General features: G+C 42.7%; 1 protein-coding gene across 2 annotated transcripts in view; it reads left to right on the forward strand.

Annotated features, from left to right (window-relative positions):
• The first annotated feature begins 535 nt into the window (after positions 1 to 535).
• UBAC2 (UBA domain containing 2) overlaps positions 536 to 15,852 on the forward strand; it is a 164,891-nt gene continuing 149,574 nt past the window's right edge. For both annotated transcript variants that reach the window (XR_009498771.1, XM_059903104.1), the window contains exon 1: positions 536 to 652. Coding sequence is in view for 1 of the 2 variants with exons in the window: in XM_059903104.1 (XP_059759087.1) it covers positions 622 to 652 (31 nt within the window). In the remaining variant the exon portion in view is untranslated. The remainder of the gene's footprint in view (positions 653 to 15,852) is intronic.

Genomic DNA, 15,852 nt, shown 5'->3' on the forward strand with positions numbered 1-15,852 from the left:
AAAAGAGGGGGGGACAGCTGGACGGCCCCGCTCCCCGCGACAGGGAGGGTCTTCCAGCTCCGGCGCCCCTTCCCTCAGAGGAGCTGCCTCTCCTGCACTTGTCTGGGCACCGGAACTCGAGACAGTTCTGTCCACAGTCAGCCGGGGAGCCAGCTCCCGGGACGGCCCAGAAAGACTGAGCATGCGTGGAACGCACCGGGCGTGCAGTCCCGGGAGAGGTTAGAGGTCGTGAGGAACATCACCGCGCCGGCATTCCACAGGAATTAGCTGCTTTGGTGGCTCCACAGGGCGAGTGACGGCGCTAAAGCACTAGTGTGCGGCTCCCAGGAGTTACACCCGCTCCTCCCACGCCATCCCACTCCTTTTCCAAGGCTCCCGCGGCCGTCAGAAAAACCCGGAGAGGCGAACCACTTTCGCTTCGCACGCACTTCCCTTCCCGGGCCGGAAGGGAAGGGGGGGCAGACGAGCATCGCATGCGCCGTTCGCAGGCGGCCTCTGGAGTGGAGTCGAGTTGCCCGTTTCGTCGGCCCGGCCGGAGTGCGCCTGCGCGGTCCCCGGGTTCCCTCCACCTCCGCTTCCCCTCCCCCTGTCCCCCGCGGGGCCTCTGGGTCCGGCGGGACCATGTTCACCAGCACCGGTTCCAGTGGGCTTTGTGAGTACCGGACGCCGCCATCCTGGCTGTCCCCTACACACCACACTGGGTACCTCCTTGAGGAGGCTGGGGGCAGCGGGGACTCGGGGTTGCAGGCGGTTTGGGGGTCGATCTGGCGTCCCTGTGCCAGAACCTTGGTAGTTCTTGCCCGTGGGGGGCAGCGGACACCGCCCCCATTTCAGCCTGGAGGGGTCAGTGGGGACTGAGTCCGCCGCCAGCCCCCCACCTGTGAGCCCCAGGTGCGATACTCAGATGCTCCTGGGGCTGCTGCCTGTGGGCTGGGCAGTTAGGGTCGGGCTGGGTCGCCCTGGTCTTCTGGCCCGGCCCTCTGCCCTCAGCGGTAGGTTTGCCAGCTAAAAAGAAGAGGCTGTCCGGGTGGAAGCGATGCTGGAAGCCTGCTCCCTTCCCAGTCACCTTGCTCCATTCATTTAGGCTACAGAGGGACCGAACTGGCTCTCCCCCGGATGCAAATTCCAACCTCTGCTTCAGGAGCTGACCCCTTAGTTTTACTTAGATTTTTTTTTTTTTCTCCTCAGTCTCTCTTAGGAGTTTTTAGACAAACAAAAACTGATTAAAGTACTTGAAAGTGGAAGGAAGTTTGGAAGTAGTTTGGCACGAAAGCAGAGACATTGCTGCTGGATGTTGCTATATTTTACTGGAGTGTCAGCTGTGGAGTGTCAGCAGATAGAGGGCAGAGGAATATATATAGCCTTTTAAACGACTTTCTTTTTCTCATTGAAATGGCTTAATTGACTTTTGATAAGGTGGACTGTATATTAACTAAACAGCACTGAGATTAAGCACTGATACAGCAACAGTGAATTGTTTGAATAGCTATAATTTTTGCAATTGCTTGTCACTGTTAACACTTCATATCTCTATCCATGTGAAGTTAATCTTACTGAGTACAGAGGCAGTTGACATTTCCAAATATTAATGATCTGTTGTGAATGTTAGGAATCTTTTTCTGAGAATACATATCTTAGCCTGGGAGTAAGTTAGTATCAGGGCAACAGGCATAATTATAAATCTTCCTCACTTCTCAACTTCTCAGGTTTTGAAGTGGGTTTAATATTTGTGATTTCCCTTGTTTCATACTTAATTTGATTTATGGCATCTTTCAGGCATTGGCCTCAGATATGTTACAACTACTAGGTAATTAATCTTCCCCAAACTACCCTTTGGAAAAAGAACATGACTGTTGAAACTGATAGTCAAGAAGGTGGTGTGATTTTCCTGGGATCTGTGAGCCATACACTGGTGGATATGAAATTAATGGTAGAATTCTTCAATTTTGTTTGTTTTCTTTCATTATTTTGACCTATCCTTCCTTGCTGACCAAAACACATTAAAGAATTAAAAAGGCAAGCAAAATCTGTTATTGGTTACTATGCTGTATTAGCTATTATGTTTTCAAAGTGTATTCAGATTTGATACAGGGTGACTCTGGGGAAGGTAGTAATATGTGATTACCTATGGCACATGGTTGATGAGTATTGAATTCGCCAAACTGCTACCTAGGGAGAGGCCTAGGCCAAAGGCTTCTCCTTAGCTGTCTTGCCCTTTTTCTAAAATAAATGTATCCACAGCATAAGAATTGATGGAATGGCCATTCCTCAGAAGTCCATGTCTTTTTTTTTTTTTAAAGGAACTGCATTTTTTTAAAGTTAATTAATTAATTAATTTTTTATATTTATTTTTGGCTGTGTTGGGTCCTCGTTTCTGTGCAAGGGCTTTCTCTAGTTGCGGCAAGTGGGGGCCACTCTTCATCGCGGTGCGCGGGCCTCTCACTATAGCGGCCTCTCTTGTTGCAGAGCACAGGCTCCAGACACGCAGGCTCAGTAGTTGTGGCTCATGGGCCTAGTTGCTCCGTGGCATGTGGGATCTTCCCAGACCAGGGCTCGAACCCGTGTCCCCTGCATTGGCAGGCAGATTCTCAACCACTGTGCCACCAGGGAAGCCTGAAGTCCATATCTTATATGCTCATTTAACAAACATTTTGAGCATCTTGGAAACTGCGAGGGGCTGGGAATGTGACATTAGACAAATCTTGGTCCCAGTGTTTGCAGAGCTTACAGTGGTGTTTAGGCACTGATTTTCCAAGACTGGTCTTTCGGCAAGTCTGGGTGGGAAAATTTACTTTGCTTTGAAATTTTTCTTTGCAATGCTCCCCACTGAGAGGGAAGTGATTTCCTTTAGATAAGTTGTGTAGCCCTTTGGTAATTCAGAGTTCTGATCCTGAGTAAGTGTCCCGAGGATGAATAATCTGCCTAGCAGTGCCCCCAGGGATGCTGAATAACGTTCTCTTTTTAAGGGAAAAATCCTAGCCATTTCCTACCACTGACGTATTTCCCACATCTGTGACTAGTAGATAGTGTATTTGTGTTATACTTGCTTTCCTCCCTCTCTCACTCGTTCATTTATTTATTCAACAAGTGTCTGTTTACTACCCACATAAGCCACACACTGTTCATGTATAGAGGATAAAGTGGTACACAGGATGAAGGAGACCAACATCCAATAAGTAAGTTATGTGTTTTCACATGGTGATAAGCGTCATGAAGAAAATCTGAGGGTAGTGGCATCATAGACTGCGGTTATGGAGGACTTTAGCAGGACGCTAAAAGAATGCTAAGGATGCTGCTTTAGCAGGTGTGGTCAGAGAAGATGTTTGGGAAGGTGACACAAATGGCGTGAAGGAACCCACCTGTCAGTTTTTGTTGAAAAGTGTGCATCTTTCAGAAAGAGAGCAACAAGCACAAAGACTCTCAAACAGGCACAGCAGGGCATTTTCAAGGTATTGAAGAAAGCTGGTGCTGCCAGGGCAGTAAATCAAGGGCAGGGCATTTGCGACCATGTCTATGAAACTGTATTGCTGTCTGCCGTGTCAGGTAATTATGACTGGATAAAAGTGCATAGGAATCGTGTTCATGCCTTATTTTAGACCCTTGCTTAGAGACGAATGCTACCACTTAATTACGTGTTGAGTAATAGATGTATCATTTCTTACATTTGATAGTAAGTGTTCCCATGACTTATTCACTTCACAGTGTATTCACTTTAACATGGACTCAACCAACATGAATTGTGTGTCTGTTGTATTCTAGGTATAGATCCCACCCTCAAGGAGTTCTGTGTCTAGTGGGGAAAAACTTAAAAAAAGAAATGAAACAGCTTCTGTACTGGGTGCTGCGGGTCTATGGCAGCCGTGGGCTGGGGAGGGGAGGGGCATGTAAGACTTGCAGCGTGGGCGATATCTCAGCTGATGTTTGAGGGATGGGTAAGAGTTGGTCAGGCATGCAAGTGGGGAGAGAGCCTCTATGAGGGGCAGAGCCTGGGCAGGGCCTGGCCGAGAGGCAGGAGGTGATGAGTTAGGGGATGGTTGCTTACAGCTGAAGGGAGCAGTTTCTGCACAGAGGTGTGCAGTGACGTCATTCAGAGGGCTGGTGAGTCGAGAGCTGGGGATGGAACATGAAGAGGGAGAAGAGGAGGTGTGGCCACAGCTGCCCCTGTTCAGGAGCACAGCCAGGACCAGGTGGTAGGGCAGAGTCCTACCAGAGGGCAGAGTCCGGGGAGCAGAAGAAGGTGAAAAGCTAATAGAACGCTAGTTGGGAAGGCTTCACGCTGCTGTGGCAGGCAGGACAGATTATTGGTGCGGATGTGAGCAGTGTTTTCCATATGCTGCCTGTGGCATGGCCACGCAGAAGCAGCTATGGAACTTTCTGAACGTCCAGATTCCTGGGTCCCATTCCCAGAGAGTCAGATTCAGAAGGGCTAACGTGGGACTCAGAAATCTGAATTTTTAAAACATCGGGGGGAGATTCTAATGGACAGACTTAGGTCAAGGCAACAGGGTGGCCAGCAGGAGGGGCCCAGAGAACAGTAGACTCCAGTGGGAGATGCTGACAGCCCCAGTGAAGGTGGTAGCAGTGAGGATGGACAGGATAGAAAAGAGGGATTCTAAAGATGTGCAGGCAGGTAGGCTGTGTCAGTCAAGCTCATTGGACTGGAGGAGAGAAAGAGGCGTTGAAGGTGACTTGGGGTAGACGGGTGGTGTTACTGTTCACAGAGGCAGGGAGCGTAGAGAGGGAGGAGCTCATCTGGGGAAAGATGTTTAATGTCCAGGGGCTTGTGAAGCCCAGTGGGAGATACCCAGGGGCCATCTGGAGAGAGGGAGCTGGCCTGGACATGGGCTGTTAGGTGGGAGTTAGGCTGTGGATGTGAATGAGGACGCTGGAAGCAGCGAGTAGAGCTAGAAGGCTGAGGACAGAACTTTAAGCAACTCCAATCCAGTATTTACTGCGTGGTGGAGAAAGAGGAGCCAGCAAAGTAGGCAGAAGTGGGTGTTTCTTTAGGAGAGAACTGTCTTCACCCAACCTAATTTGATTCGTCCTCTTTCGTTGTAAACAAACTCCTGCAGTTTCTTCGCACTCTCTCACGGTGACTCTGATCACCAGACTCTTGATCCCCTTGTCTCCAGTTTACAGCCCATTTCTGGCATCTTCCACATCCAGTCTGGAGACCATAGTTAATTACCCGCGTTGCATTCCCATCAAGACCCTCGGCTGTCCTGCTCTCTCACCCGGCAAAACCCCAGCCTTGTATTAATGTGTGGTGTCCAATCCAAGCTGAGTCCTCGGCGCGATTGCTCAGTTACATTTCTTGGATTTGGTTGTCTCCCTGTGCACTTCCCCTGTCATGGTCAAGACTGTTCCCACTCTTAACCCAACCTAAATATAAGGGCCATCACCTGGGCACGTCCTCTCGCTAACTTGTTTGTATCCACACCTGAACAGTTGTTAGAGACTTCCTAATGTAGGTGATGTTTGAGCTGATTTTTGAGTGATGAGTAAGGGTTTTCAGGCATGTGAACTTAGTTCCTGTTTTCCAATCTAAAAGGATGAGGCACCCTTCTAACTGAGGCCCACTCTCCACCTAGTCTTAACTCATTCCTTGCTGCCTTTTCTAGTGACACTCCCTCCTTGTCTCTTTACCTGCCATGCATTGAAGCTGATGCTTTTTCCTGTGGCTCTTGAGGGACCCCCGGAGTGCTTCAGATCCCTCATCTGTGGAAAGGAGGTAATATTATTCCCTATTTTATCGGGTGGTTTGTGAAGATTAAAAGATTTACTCTGTGTAAACTCCTAGAGTTTTGCCATAGTAAGTACTCAGGGTTAAGTATTTTTAACTGGATCCTTCTTTGGGGTCTGTTCTTAAAACTACAGAAGGGGCTTCCCTGGTGGCGCAGTGGTTGAGAATCTGCCTGCTAATGCAGGGGACACGGGTTCGAGCCCTGGTCTGGGAAGATCCCACATGCCACGGAGCAACTGGGCCCGTGAGCCACAACTACTGAGCCTGCGCGTCTGGAGCCTGTGCCCCGCAACGGGAGGGGCCGCGATAGTGAAAGGCCCGCGCACCGCGATGAAGAGCGGTCCCCGCACCGCAATGAAGAGCGGTCCCCGCACCGCGATGAAGAGTGGCCCCCACTTGCCGCAACTAGAGAAAGCCCTCGCACGAACCGAAGACCCAGCACAGCCAAAAAATAAATAAATAAATAAAAATAAAAGTAGCTATAAAAAAAAATTAAAAAAAAAAAAAAAAAAAAAAAAAAAAAAAAAACTACAGAAGCATAACCCCTCCATCCATTGACCGTTTCTTTGTTTCTTCTTCCCAACCAAGCTTCTTGAACCATGTCTTCACTTTTTTCGCTCTCTCCCTTCCCCTCACTCTTTAGCCCTCTGCAGTTAATCAGCTGTTTTTTGAGGGTCACCTGCTGTGGCCTGACGCTCTCTGCAGCCTGCTTCTGCTCCCCCCACCCCTGACACCACTGAGGACGAGTGACCGGGGACTTCCTTGTCAACAGATCAGATGGGTGCCTCTCAGCCCTTATCTTAGTGGAATGTTCTCTCACACTGGCCTTGATGAACACTTCTTTCTAAAATTCTTTTTTTTTTAATTGAAGTATAGTTGATTTACAATATTAGTTTCAGGTGTATAACATAGTGATTCAATATTTTTATGGGTTACATTCCATTTAAAGTTATAAAGTATTGGCTACATTCCCTGTGCTGTATATTACATCCTTGTATTCTATTTATTTTACACCTAGTATCTGTCTAAAATTCCTTGTTCTTTGACTTTCTCTTCATATCTCCTGACCACATCTACTTAGTTTTTCACATCCTCAGGGTCTACTGGATTTGGCATTAAGTTATTGTTACCTTAAGAAGAGTAGTTTCAGTGGATTATTAAAGCCAAAACCTATTTTTGTTGAGGTACGGAGTGAACCAGAGGTAGAGAGTAGAAATAGAGTCGACCGTTGGGATGGACAGCTGGGGGTCTCAGGGAGACACAGCTGGAGTCATCCCTTTGAAGACTCAGATGGCTGTCAGTACCCAGGATACCATGCTAACTCAAGCCCCACAGCCCTGAGGTGGGAACCAGTACAGACTTACCAGAGTGAGAAATAAAGTTCACAAATGAGCTAGAACTTTCCCTGGAGTGAAACTCGTTTTGATCCAAAACATTAGTTAGGGAGCCTAGAGTCAGGTGCAGTTAGGGGAGGTTGATGAATGCGAGGTCCAGCGGTGGCAGCCTATGGTGAGGACATTCGTTTCGCTCTAGAGATGGGTGAGCCACCAGGACTGGTGGGTCATTCAGGGTCTGTAACGCCCCCCTTCATTTCAGCTTTAGGGTCCTGCCTCGGAGCCCGAAGGCTCTGTCCCCAGCATCATCCTGAAATGGACACTTCCACACTTTCCCAGCGCAGCTGTGGTTGTGCTGCCAGGAAGGACCAAACTATGTTCCGATTGATATATTCTTTCTTTAGGTATGTACTCAATGTGTTGAATACATAACTTGTGGGAGATGATTAAAATAAATCTTTATTTTTGTCTCTCACCATCTCTTTAAAATGCACTCAGCTTGGAAAGCTTTTTCCTTTTATGAGAAGGCATCAGGCCTTATGACTTTTTATTCACTCTTCAAGTTATTGATTCAACAGCTGTTTAATGAGCATGGCTCATTAAGTGAAAGACAAAAGGTGCATTCAAGTGGCAACGATCTTAGGGAGTAGAAGTCACAAAACATAGGCTCAATTTAAAAATTAAAAGTATCCAGTTCAGTGTATTAATCAGCACTCAGCCTTCATTCAAAGGTAAAACTTTTTCTCCCTCTTTCTCCGAGTTAAGATTTACAGTTGGCAACCACTTGCTGTCAGAGAAAGTGGTATAGTTGGCTTCTGTCCTTTTGTGTCCCCTATGACCCCCCCAGTTTCCTGTTTCTGACCTTACTGGGTTCTAGATGAGGTGGAGTGGGAGGAAGAAGGAATAGTGAGGAACTAGGACTGTTCTTACGTGGCTCTCTGAGCCTGGTATGTGGTTAAAGCTGACTCTGTCCTGTGGGCTTTTTAGAGTCTCTTGGGAGGCGCCCATTCCGGCTGCTCCCCTGACCTGGGGGGATGCATTGTTATGCTGGTGGGCTTTATTTGGTGTCTTTCATAGCTCCTAGGAACTTAGGTCCACCTACAGTTTCCTCCTTCTAGGGCCTGTTTGGCCTGCTTGAGGACACTGCTGGACTGATTGAAAGATGACCCCGCCGTTGCCTCTGGCCTGTGGTCCACCTCTGCTCTGCTGGAATTGCTGATTCTTTGCCCTGGTCATGCATTCTTATCTCATTGATCAACATGGCTTCTCCTGCTGCTCTCTAGAAACCCCGGTACCCGGCTCTCAGGGGTCACGTGTTCATCTCACTGAATAGGCCCTTTGAGCCCCACGCGCGGCTTGACACGAGGGCCTGGTTTTATGCACGGCACGTCGGTGCTTCACTCCACGCGTCTGCCTCATAACGTCCTCTCTTCACAGCAGAGAACTCTCACCCGTCCACTCACTGTTTATATTCATGATGTGACGGAGAGGAGTCTCGGCGTCATGGGACTCCTTTTGGTTCTCTTTCTTTGTAAAATCTGCATTTTGGTGTGGAGTCTCCCTTTGGTATGCAGCAACCCTTGTATTTCGGTACCTCAGTGGAAACTGCAATTTTACCATCTTGTTTTAGTTGGATTTCTGTTTTGGGGGCCAAGAATCATTTGGCTGGCCTCTTTAGAGTTGACTTTAGAATTTATATATTTCTGCTGTGATTTCATTCTTTGTTGTAGTAAAGGATTAACTCAGCAGGCCTGGGTTGCCCAAACCTCTGTAAGAGTTAGTTGCCTTTAATGCTTGACTCTTGGGGATAAGCTATTTCCCACAGTTCTTAAGTTTGGGGGGAGTATATCTTTGAAACTCTTGAAGAATACAGTACTTTTTATTCAAGAATTTTGATTGAGAAGGAAAGACAGGTATTAACTAGGGAAAGGCAAGCTTGAGGGAGGATGCTTTTAAAAACAATGTTTTTCTTTTCAGTCTAAAAGTAAGATTAACCACATTATAGAAAGTTTGCAAGATAGAGAAAAACCACAGTTAGCATTTCAGTTAATTTTCTTCATCTTTTTCCCCTTATACATTTATGTTCTTATTTTAAATGAACTGATTTTGTTATTATAAAATGAATACATGTTCACCAAAGAACATTCTGAAGTCTGGAAAAGTAGTAGGAAGAAATAAAAATATCATTTATTGATATCTTGGTGTTTATCTTCATACTTTTTTCATTGCAAAAATGAATACCCAAAGAAATAATTAAAAATAAATTGATCACACCTGAATACTTGAATACTGTTTTGTAACTTGTTTTTATTTCATGCAGTGCTCTTAAAATGTAATCATTAATGACTGTGCATATTCTGCTTTTTTCTCTTTTGTCATAAGCATTTTCTTAGTACGCTATTCTTGCAGTTAGGTTGGTGCCTCCCTCCTTTTTTTCTATTGTAGTAGCACTGAGAGCATCTTAATTTTCAGATATTCCTAGAAGTGAAAGAAGATTAAATGATGAGTATTATCTTATAATTTTGATACTGCCAAATTCTAGCCCCAAAGAATGGTACCTATAACTTTACCAGCAATTTAAGGGAGAAAAGATTGCTTTACTTAAGTTATTACATTTAATTTTCACAGTAAGTCTAGGTATTGTTATTCTGTTTTTTTTCTGCAAATGAGTATGTTGAGGCTCAGAACATAATTTGTCCAAAATCACATTGCTAGTATGTGGAAGAGCTAGGATTTGAACTCAGGTTTGCCTACCTCCAAAGCCTGTATTCTTTCCATTGTGCCATGCCACATTAAAGAGACTAAAATGATGTGAATTTAGTCTCTTTAAGGAAAATGGCTAGGAGCAATGGCAATATAACTTCTAAGCCTTAGGAAGAACATCTGGGAAAAAGAATCATAATGTAAACAAGAGTTCTACCTATCTCTCTATAATTTTTCAATCAACAGCTAATAAGTGTGAGTTATTATTTTACTTATGTAACACTGTAACTGGAAACTTTACTTATGTAACACTACTAGGCTCTGTCTAAGCAGGTTACATATATTAACTCTTTAATTCTCAGAACAACCCTACGAGGTAGTAGGATTATTTTCCCCAGTTTGCAGATGAGGAAGATGAGGCCCAGGCATTTAAGTAACTTTCCCAGCGTCATATAGCTGGTGGGGAGCAGGACTAGAATTTGAATCTAGTGTGGCTCCACATTGTGGGTTCTGAACTAGCGCACACTGCTGCTGCTCAGACTCAAGGAAGTTTATTCACGTTTCTCTCTCTTGACCACTGGGGTATTCGTAGGCTCATGATGAATATAGCAGCTCTGCTTAGCAGTGGAGCTTATTTCCCAGCCCTTGAACACTTATTCTGGGTCCTGGCAAGTTGCTTTTTATTGCCCCCCCTTGTGACTGCTGCAGCTGGTTCCTCATGTGTCCGCCATGTTCCTTCTTTCAGTCCATGAGTCTCCCTCTTTCTTCCTAAAGCAGAACCAAGATCCAGTTTTGCTTTTACTAGAGATGTTTTATGTCCTAATTAGAATCTTTTTGTAGGAGCTAATGCGCTATTGTTGTTTTTATTTGCACGTTTTTCTTTCTCCTTTATTATTATTATTATTATATTTCTCTTCCCTTATTAGTCAAGTTATTATCTAACTTCTCCAACTTTTTCCATTCTCAATTTGTGGCAGTATCAGTTTTAGTCACGAAGGCAGAACCTATCTTAAATCAAGCTACTTTAAAAATTGCATTTCTATGGAATTTTAATAAATACAACCTGATAAAGAGTATCTCATAAATAATTTACTCCAGCATTTTTGAGGTGTGCTTTCTAGAACACAGTGGTACTGTGCAGGGCTGCTTAACATTTATTTTTTAATTAAAAAATTGTTTTATTTTTAAACCCCCAATTTTATTGTTCAGTTTATTTTTTCCAGCTTTATTGAGATATAATTGACAAAAATTTTATATATTCATGTTGTATGTGATGTTTTGTCATTTGCATACATTGTGAAATGATTACTGCAGTCAAGGTAATTAAAATATCCATCACCTCACAGTTATCTTTGTGTGTATGTGTGTGTGTGTGTGTGTGTGTGTGGTGAAAATATTCAAGATCTACTCTCTTAGCCAATTTCAGGTGTACATTATTCCTACCTATGGTCATCATGCTGTACATTGCTTAAGTTTTAACCCTCATTTAAATTATAATTATAAATGAAAATTATCATTTAACCCTCATTTAAATCATGATTCTCTTTCCCAGACATTTTTCTTAAGATTTTTATAAGTTATATTGCCACTGTTCTCAGACATTTTCCAATGCTTATGTTACCTTAGTCCCTTGAATGCAGCATGATACAGTGGAAAGAGCACAGTATTAATATTTGGAAAGTGTTCTGAAGCCAGGATGTCCCTAATGTTGTTTTTAAAGATTGATGATAGAAATTAGTACTTCCAAGGCTTATGGGCCCTGCAGCAAGGAAATTTAACTTTTTATTAACTCGTTGTTTCTAAGACTTAGTGGGAATGGTTTTCATTATAGAAATTTGGGAAATAAAAGGAAGAAACATAAAATTCCATTTCACTGTGCTGCCCAGACTTCATCCTTAACATATTGGTGTTCTGTAAATTTTTTCATATGTATGTATGTAAACAGATTTAAAAGCAAAATTGGAGCTACATACAGTTTCATATTCTGATTTTTTCATTTAACCTTAAATGAATTTGCCCCATGTTATTAATAATGTTCAAAGATGACTTTTAACATTTTTTTGTTTTGCCTTATTACAAAACTGAAACATGCTTGCTGCCAAAAAAATTAAAAAATTACACAAATACGTAATACAGAAAGGAATAGTCACACATTACTCTCCCACCTAAATAATCATCACTGATATTTTAGTGCTCATTCTTTTAGATTTTTTTCTGTACAGGCTAAGTCTTACCTATGCATTCTTTCTCTCTCAGGCACACACACACACGTGTTTTATACAGACATGGCATTCAAATAAACATTTTGTTGTGCTCCCCTAACATTTTTTTAGATACAGAATCATGACTTTGAGGATTACAACGTGTTATATTTCAATGTTTTTCTCCAGTTTTTTTCCCATTTAAACAATGTTATGGTGAACGTCTTTAAGTTATTGATCACATCTTTGACTTCATCCTAAAGAAATGATCACAAACGTGGAATTATAGTGTCAAAGAATAGGAAAATTTTTAAGCTCTTGATCTGTATTGCCAAATCCTTCCAGAAAGGATGTGTCACTTTACACTTTTCAGCAGTTTAGGAGAATATCTTTCTCACCAAACTCTTGTGACACTTCAGTATGATAATTTAAAATGATTATTGCCAATTGAGAGATTGAAAAATGACATTTCATTGTTTTAACCTGCATTTCTTTGAATGCCTGGGAAAGTGAACTTATTTTCATCTTTCATATTTATTGGCCATTTTAATATATTTTTGAACTGATTTGACTATTTATGTCCTTTGCCCTTTCTTTTTTTATTGGAGTGTTAGTGTTTGTTTTGTTTTTGTTAAATTGATTAGTAAAAGTCCTTTAAGGGTACTAGCTTTTGTCATGGTATATGTTACGAATATTTTAACCACTTGTCAGTTAATTTTATTCATGAAATTTTTCTCATATAAAGTTTTTCATTTAAATAAGTCATTAAAATAAAGGGATTTAGCTCATAAATTGTATTTAGCCAAATTCATCCTTTTCTTTATTAAGTCCTGGGCCTCCTGAGATCTGTTAAATATTCATTTAATATTTTTGTATCTTATATTTTTCTAATTATGTAGGTAATATATACTGCTGGTACAAATTCAGGCTACCCAGAAAAGGAGAAAGTGAAACGTGAAATTCTTTCTTCTCAGTCCCAGAACAGTTTGGAGAATATTCTTGTAGATTGTTTTTTGCTTATGAATCCTGTGTGTGTGTGTGTGTGTGTGTGTGTGTGTGTGTGTGTGTGTGTGTGTGTAATTAATATAAGAGTAATATAAGTATATGGTAAAAATTTATATAAGGATATAATATGAATTCTCTTCACTAGCAGTAGCCACTTTTAAGTTCCTCTTTCTTTGTTTCTTCTGTTATTACAGCTTTAAATGATATATTTATGCCTTTATTGATTTGTCAACTACTGGTTCTGCTTATAGATTCCACATAATGAAAGATGAGGAATTTGCATACTTCCAACCTCTCCATGTTTTAGTTTTGGTTTGGTTACCCCTTGTAGTGGTTACATTTATAATTTTAAACAATGGACAAAACCCTTTATTTTTTGATTCATCAATTTTTGGCACAGTCAGTAGACTACACTGTGAAAATGAGAAAAATTAGCCCAAGAACATGTACTTTTTTGTCTCTCAGTTCTTAATTTGTGTTCTATGTATGTTGTGTGTTTTTATAGCCTGTTCTGTAATGATAGTTAAGCCTTCCATGCTTTTGTCTGTAGGTTGATTTTATATAGAAAATCATAACAATAGCTATATTTACATTATTATGATTGTGTATTCATTGTTGAACCAAGGTGTGTGATTGGTGTCGTAGAAGAAGATAGAGCCCTAGGTCAGAAAACCTGTGCTACTTCAAGGAGTCTCTTAATTTCTTTTAATATTTCTTCACTACTTAAGTTCACACTCAATTATTGCTGTTTCTTGACCCTTGCATCATTTTCTTCTCTGAGTCTTCTGTTTTCTCCCCTGGCATCCCTCCTGCAGTAAACGTTTTGGTGCAGAGGACACGGGGGTGAGCTTTCCGGATGCTCACTTGACCATTCTTCTACATAGTGAAAGACTGGATTTGTAAGTAGCTGGTGTGGGTTTCCTCTTTATTTGTAGATAGGTCTTTGTCCCCAAGAGGTCCAAACCTCAGCTGGCAGGGCTGCCTGTAGGCTCTGTTTAAGTTTGCAGAGCTTGTGAATAGGCTGCTTTCCATATAGGGTGCAGAGGTGGGGAGCAGGAGACAGGCAAAGATGGTGAAAATCCCCTGCTGTGGGCCAGGTTAGGGGGGCTTGGCTCTTTGTATAAATCTTACTCTGAGTGAAGCTGCCCTTCCTCTTATCACCCGCCTCCCACTGTCCCACGTTACCCAGGCTGGCATCTGTTGTGGGCGTCTGAAGATGCCCGAGCTCTTTTCTAGTCTTTCTCAGCCCTCAGACCCTTACAATGTCCTCCCTAAGTAGATCGCCACTTTCTTTGGAGGGCATTTCTCGGACTTTACTTTGGGGGCAAAGCCTTTTCTTCAGCTGGGGTGGTCAAGTGAATGGTTGTGTATGAGAAAATGCAAAGGAGTGTGTCTGGGGGTGGGGTTTTGTGGAAGGGCCTGGCCCAGCTGTCACGGCAGGCACGTGCACCATTTATACGGGGGATGGTTTAAACAGGATGTGGGCTCAACACTAAGGGCCATTGAAACAAACCTAAGATAATAATTCCCTTTTCAGTTCTTTTTCCTCTTGATTGTAACAAAGAGAAAGTCTCAGTTAGCTGCTAGTCTGAAATAACCTCTCTAACAGCAGCTAGTTTCCTCTGGTAACATAGAGAACAGGAGGCAGGCCCAGATCTTTCTGCAGCAACAATATTAGTTAGAATTTAGTAAACTGTGTTTATTTTTATAGTTACCACCTACTGATGACAAAGTGACACTCGTTTTGCACTTATAGTGATATAAAGTTTCCTTTAAAATACATTTATTTAACTAAAACATAGTAAGATGATTTAAAGAAAAATATTAAATAATAGGATAGGTAACACTGGGATATAACAAAAATTGTGGCACCGTAATGGGACTGACTGCAGTTTGAGAAACACTGTAAATTATTCTGTTGGGTAATTCTGTTTGCTCATGCTCCTCTCCAGGTCTTGGTATTTACTGATTAGTTCCCTGGACTATTTGGAAGGAGGCATTTCTCTGGTGTTTTGAAGGTTCTTTTATTTCAATATGACTTTGGGAGGCGGGAAAAGTGGACAGGTGTAGGAGCCTGTCATCTTGAACTGAAATTTTGTCGAGCTGTCTTTTTGCTTTCATTGCTTTTATTTGATTCTTCAATCCATTTAGAATTAATTTTAGTGTTTATGGTGTTTAAGTGGGGTTTTTTGTCCCCACCAACCAGCCAGTCTCAGCATCAGTGGTTAAAGATGTTTAGTAGCATCTCTACTCACAAATGGATTAGGTGCTAAAGGCCGTGTACAGGTCCAAACTTGAAAGGATTTAAGCTTGGTTCTCTATTTTAGTAGGCTTTTCCACCAGACAGGAGTGGAAGAGGTTCCTTGGATCATCAAACTTTAAAATCAGACTTGGGTTTCTCCATCTTGCAGATATATGTTTTGTTTGCGTCTTTCCCCCCACTAGACCCGTTTAGTCTACATTAAACGTCTGCTGAGCAGATAACTCCCTCTCCTGCTTATCTTCTCAGATGTTCAAGTGTATGTCTTTAGAGGTATGGTATCCTTACTTGTCAATCTACTTTGGTTGATTCAAAGATTCATAGGGTCTTTGAACATATAGACCCATCCTTGGTTTGTCCTGGAGCTGTTACCGTTAGGGCAGCACCTTCACCAGCCTTGGTCCTTACGGCTCAGATTTCTCTTAAATTAGCGTCGCTCTGATAGGCGTTCACCTCAGTGATGATTCTCTAGGGCAGACTTTGAACACTGGCAGTCCACACAGAAGTGTTTTGCTTGAGCTATGTGTTGGTGGCGAGGGTAGGGGGGTGGGAGGAGAGTCACCTTCCAACATTTTAAAATTGGTATCTTTCAGACAGAAATCCAGA

This window comes from Balaenoptera ricei, chromosome 18, assembly GCF_028023285.1.
Source record: "Balaenoptera ricei isolate mBalRic1 chromosome 18, mBalRic1.hap2, whole genome shotgun sequence".
NCBI classification, from domain to species: domain Eukaryota; kingdom Metazoa; phylum Chordata; class Mammalia; order Artiodactyla; family Balaenopteridae; genus Balaenoptera; species Balaenoptera ricei.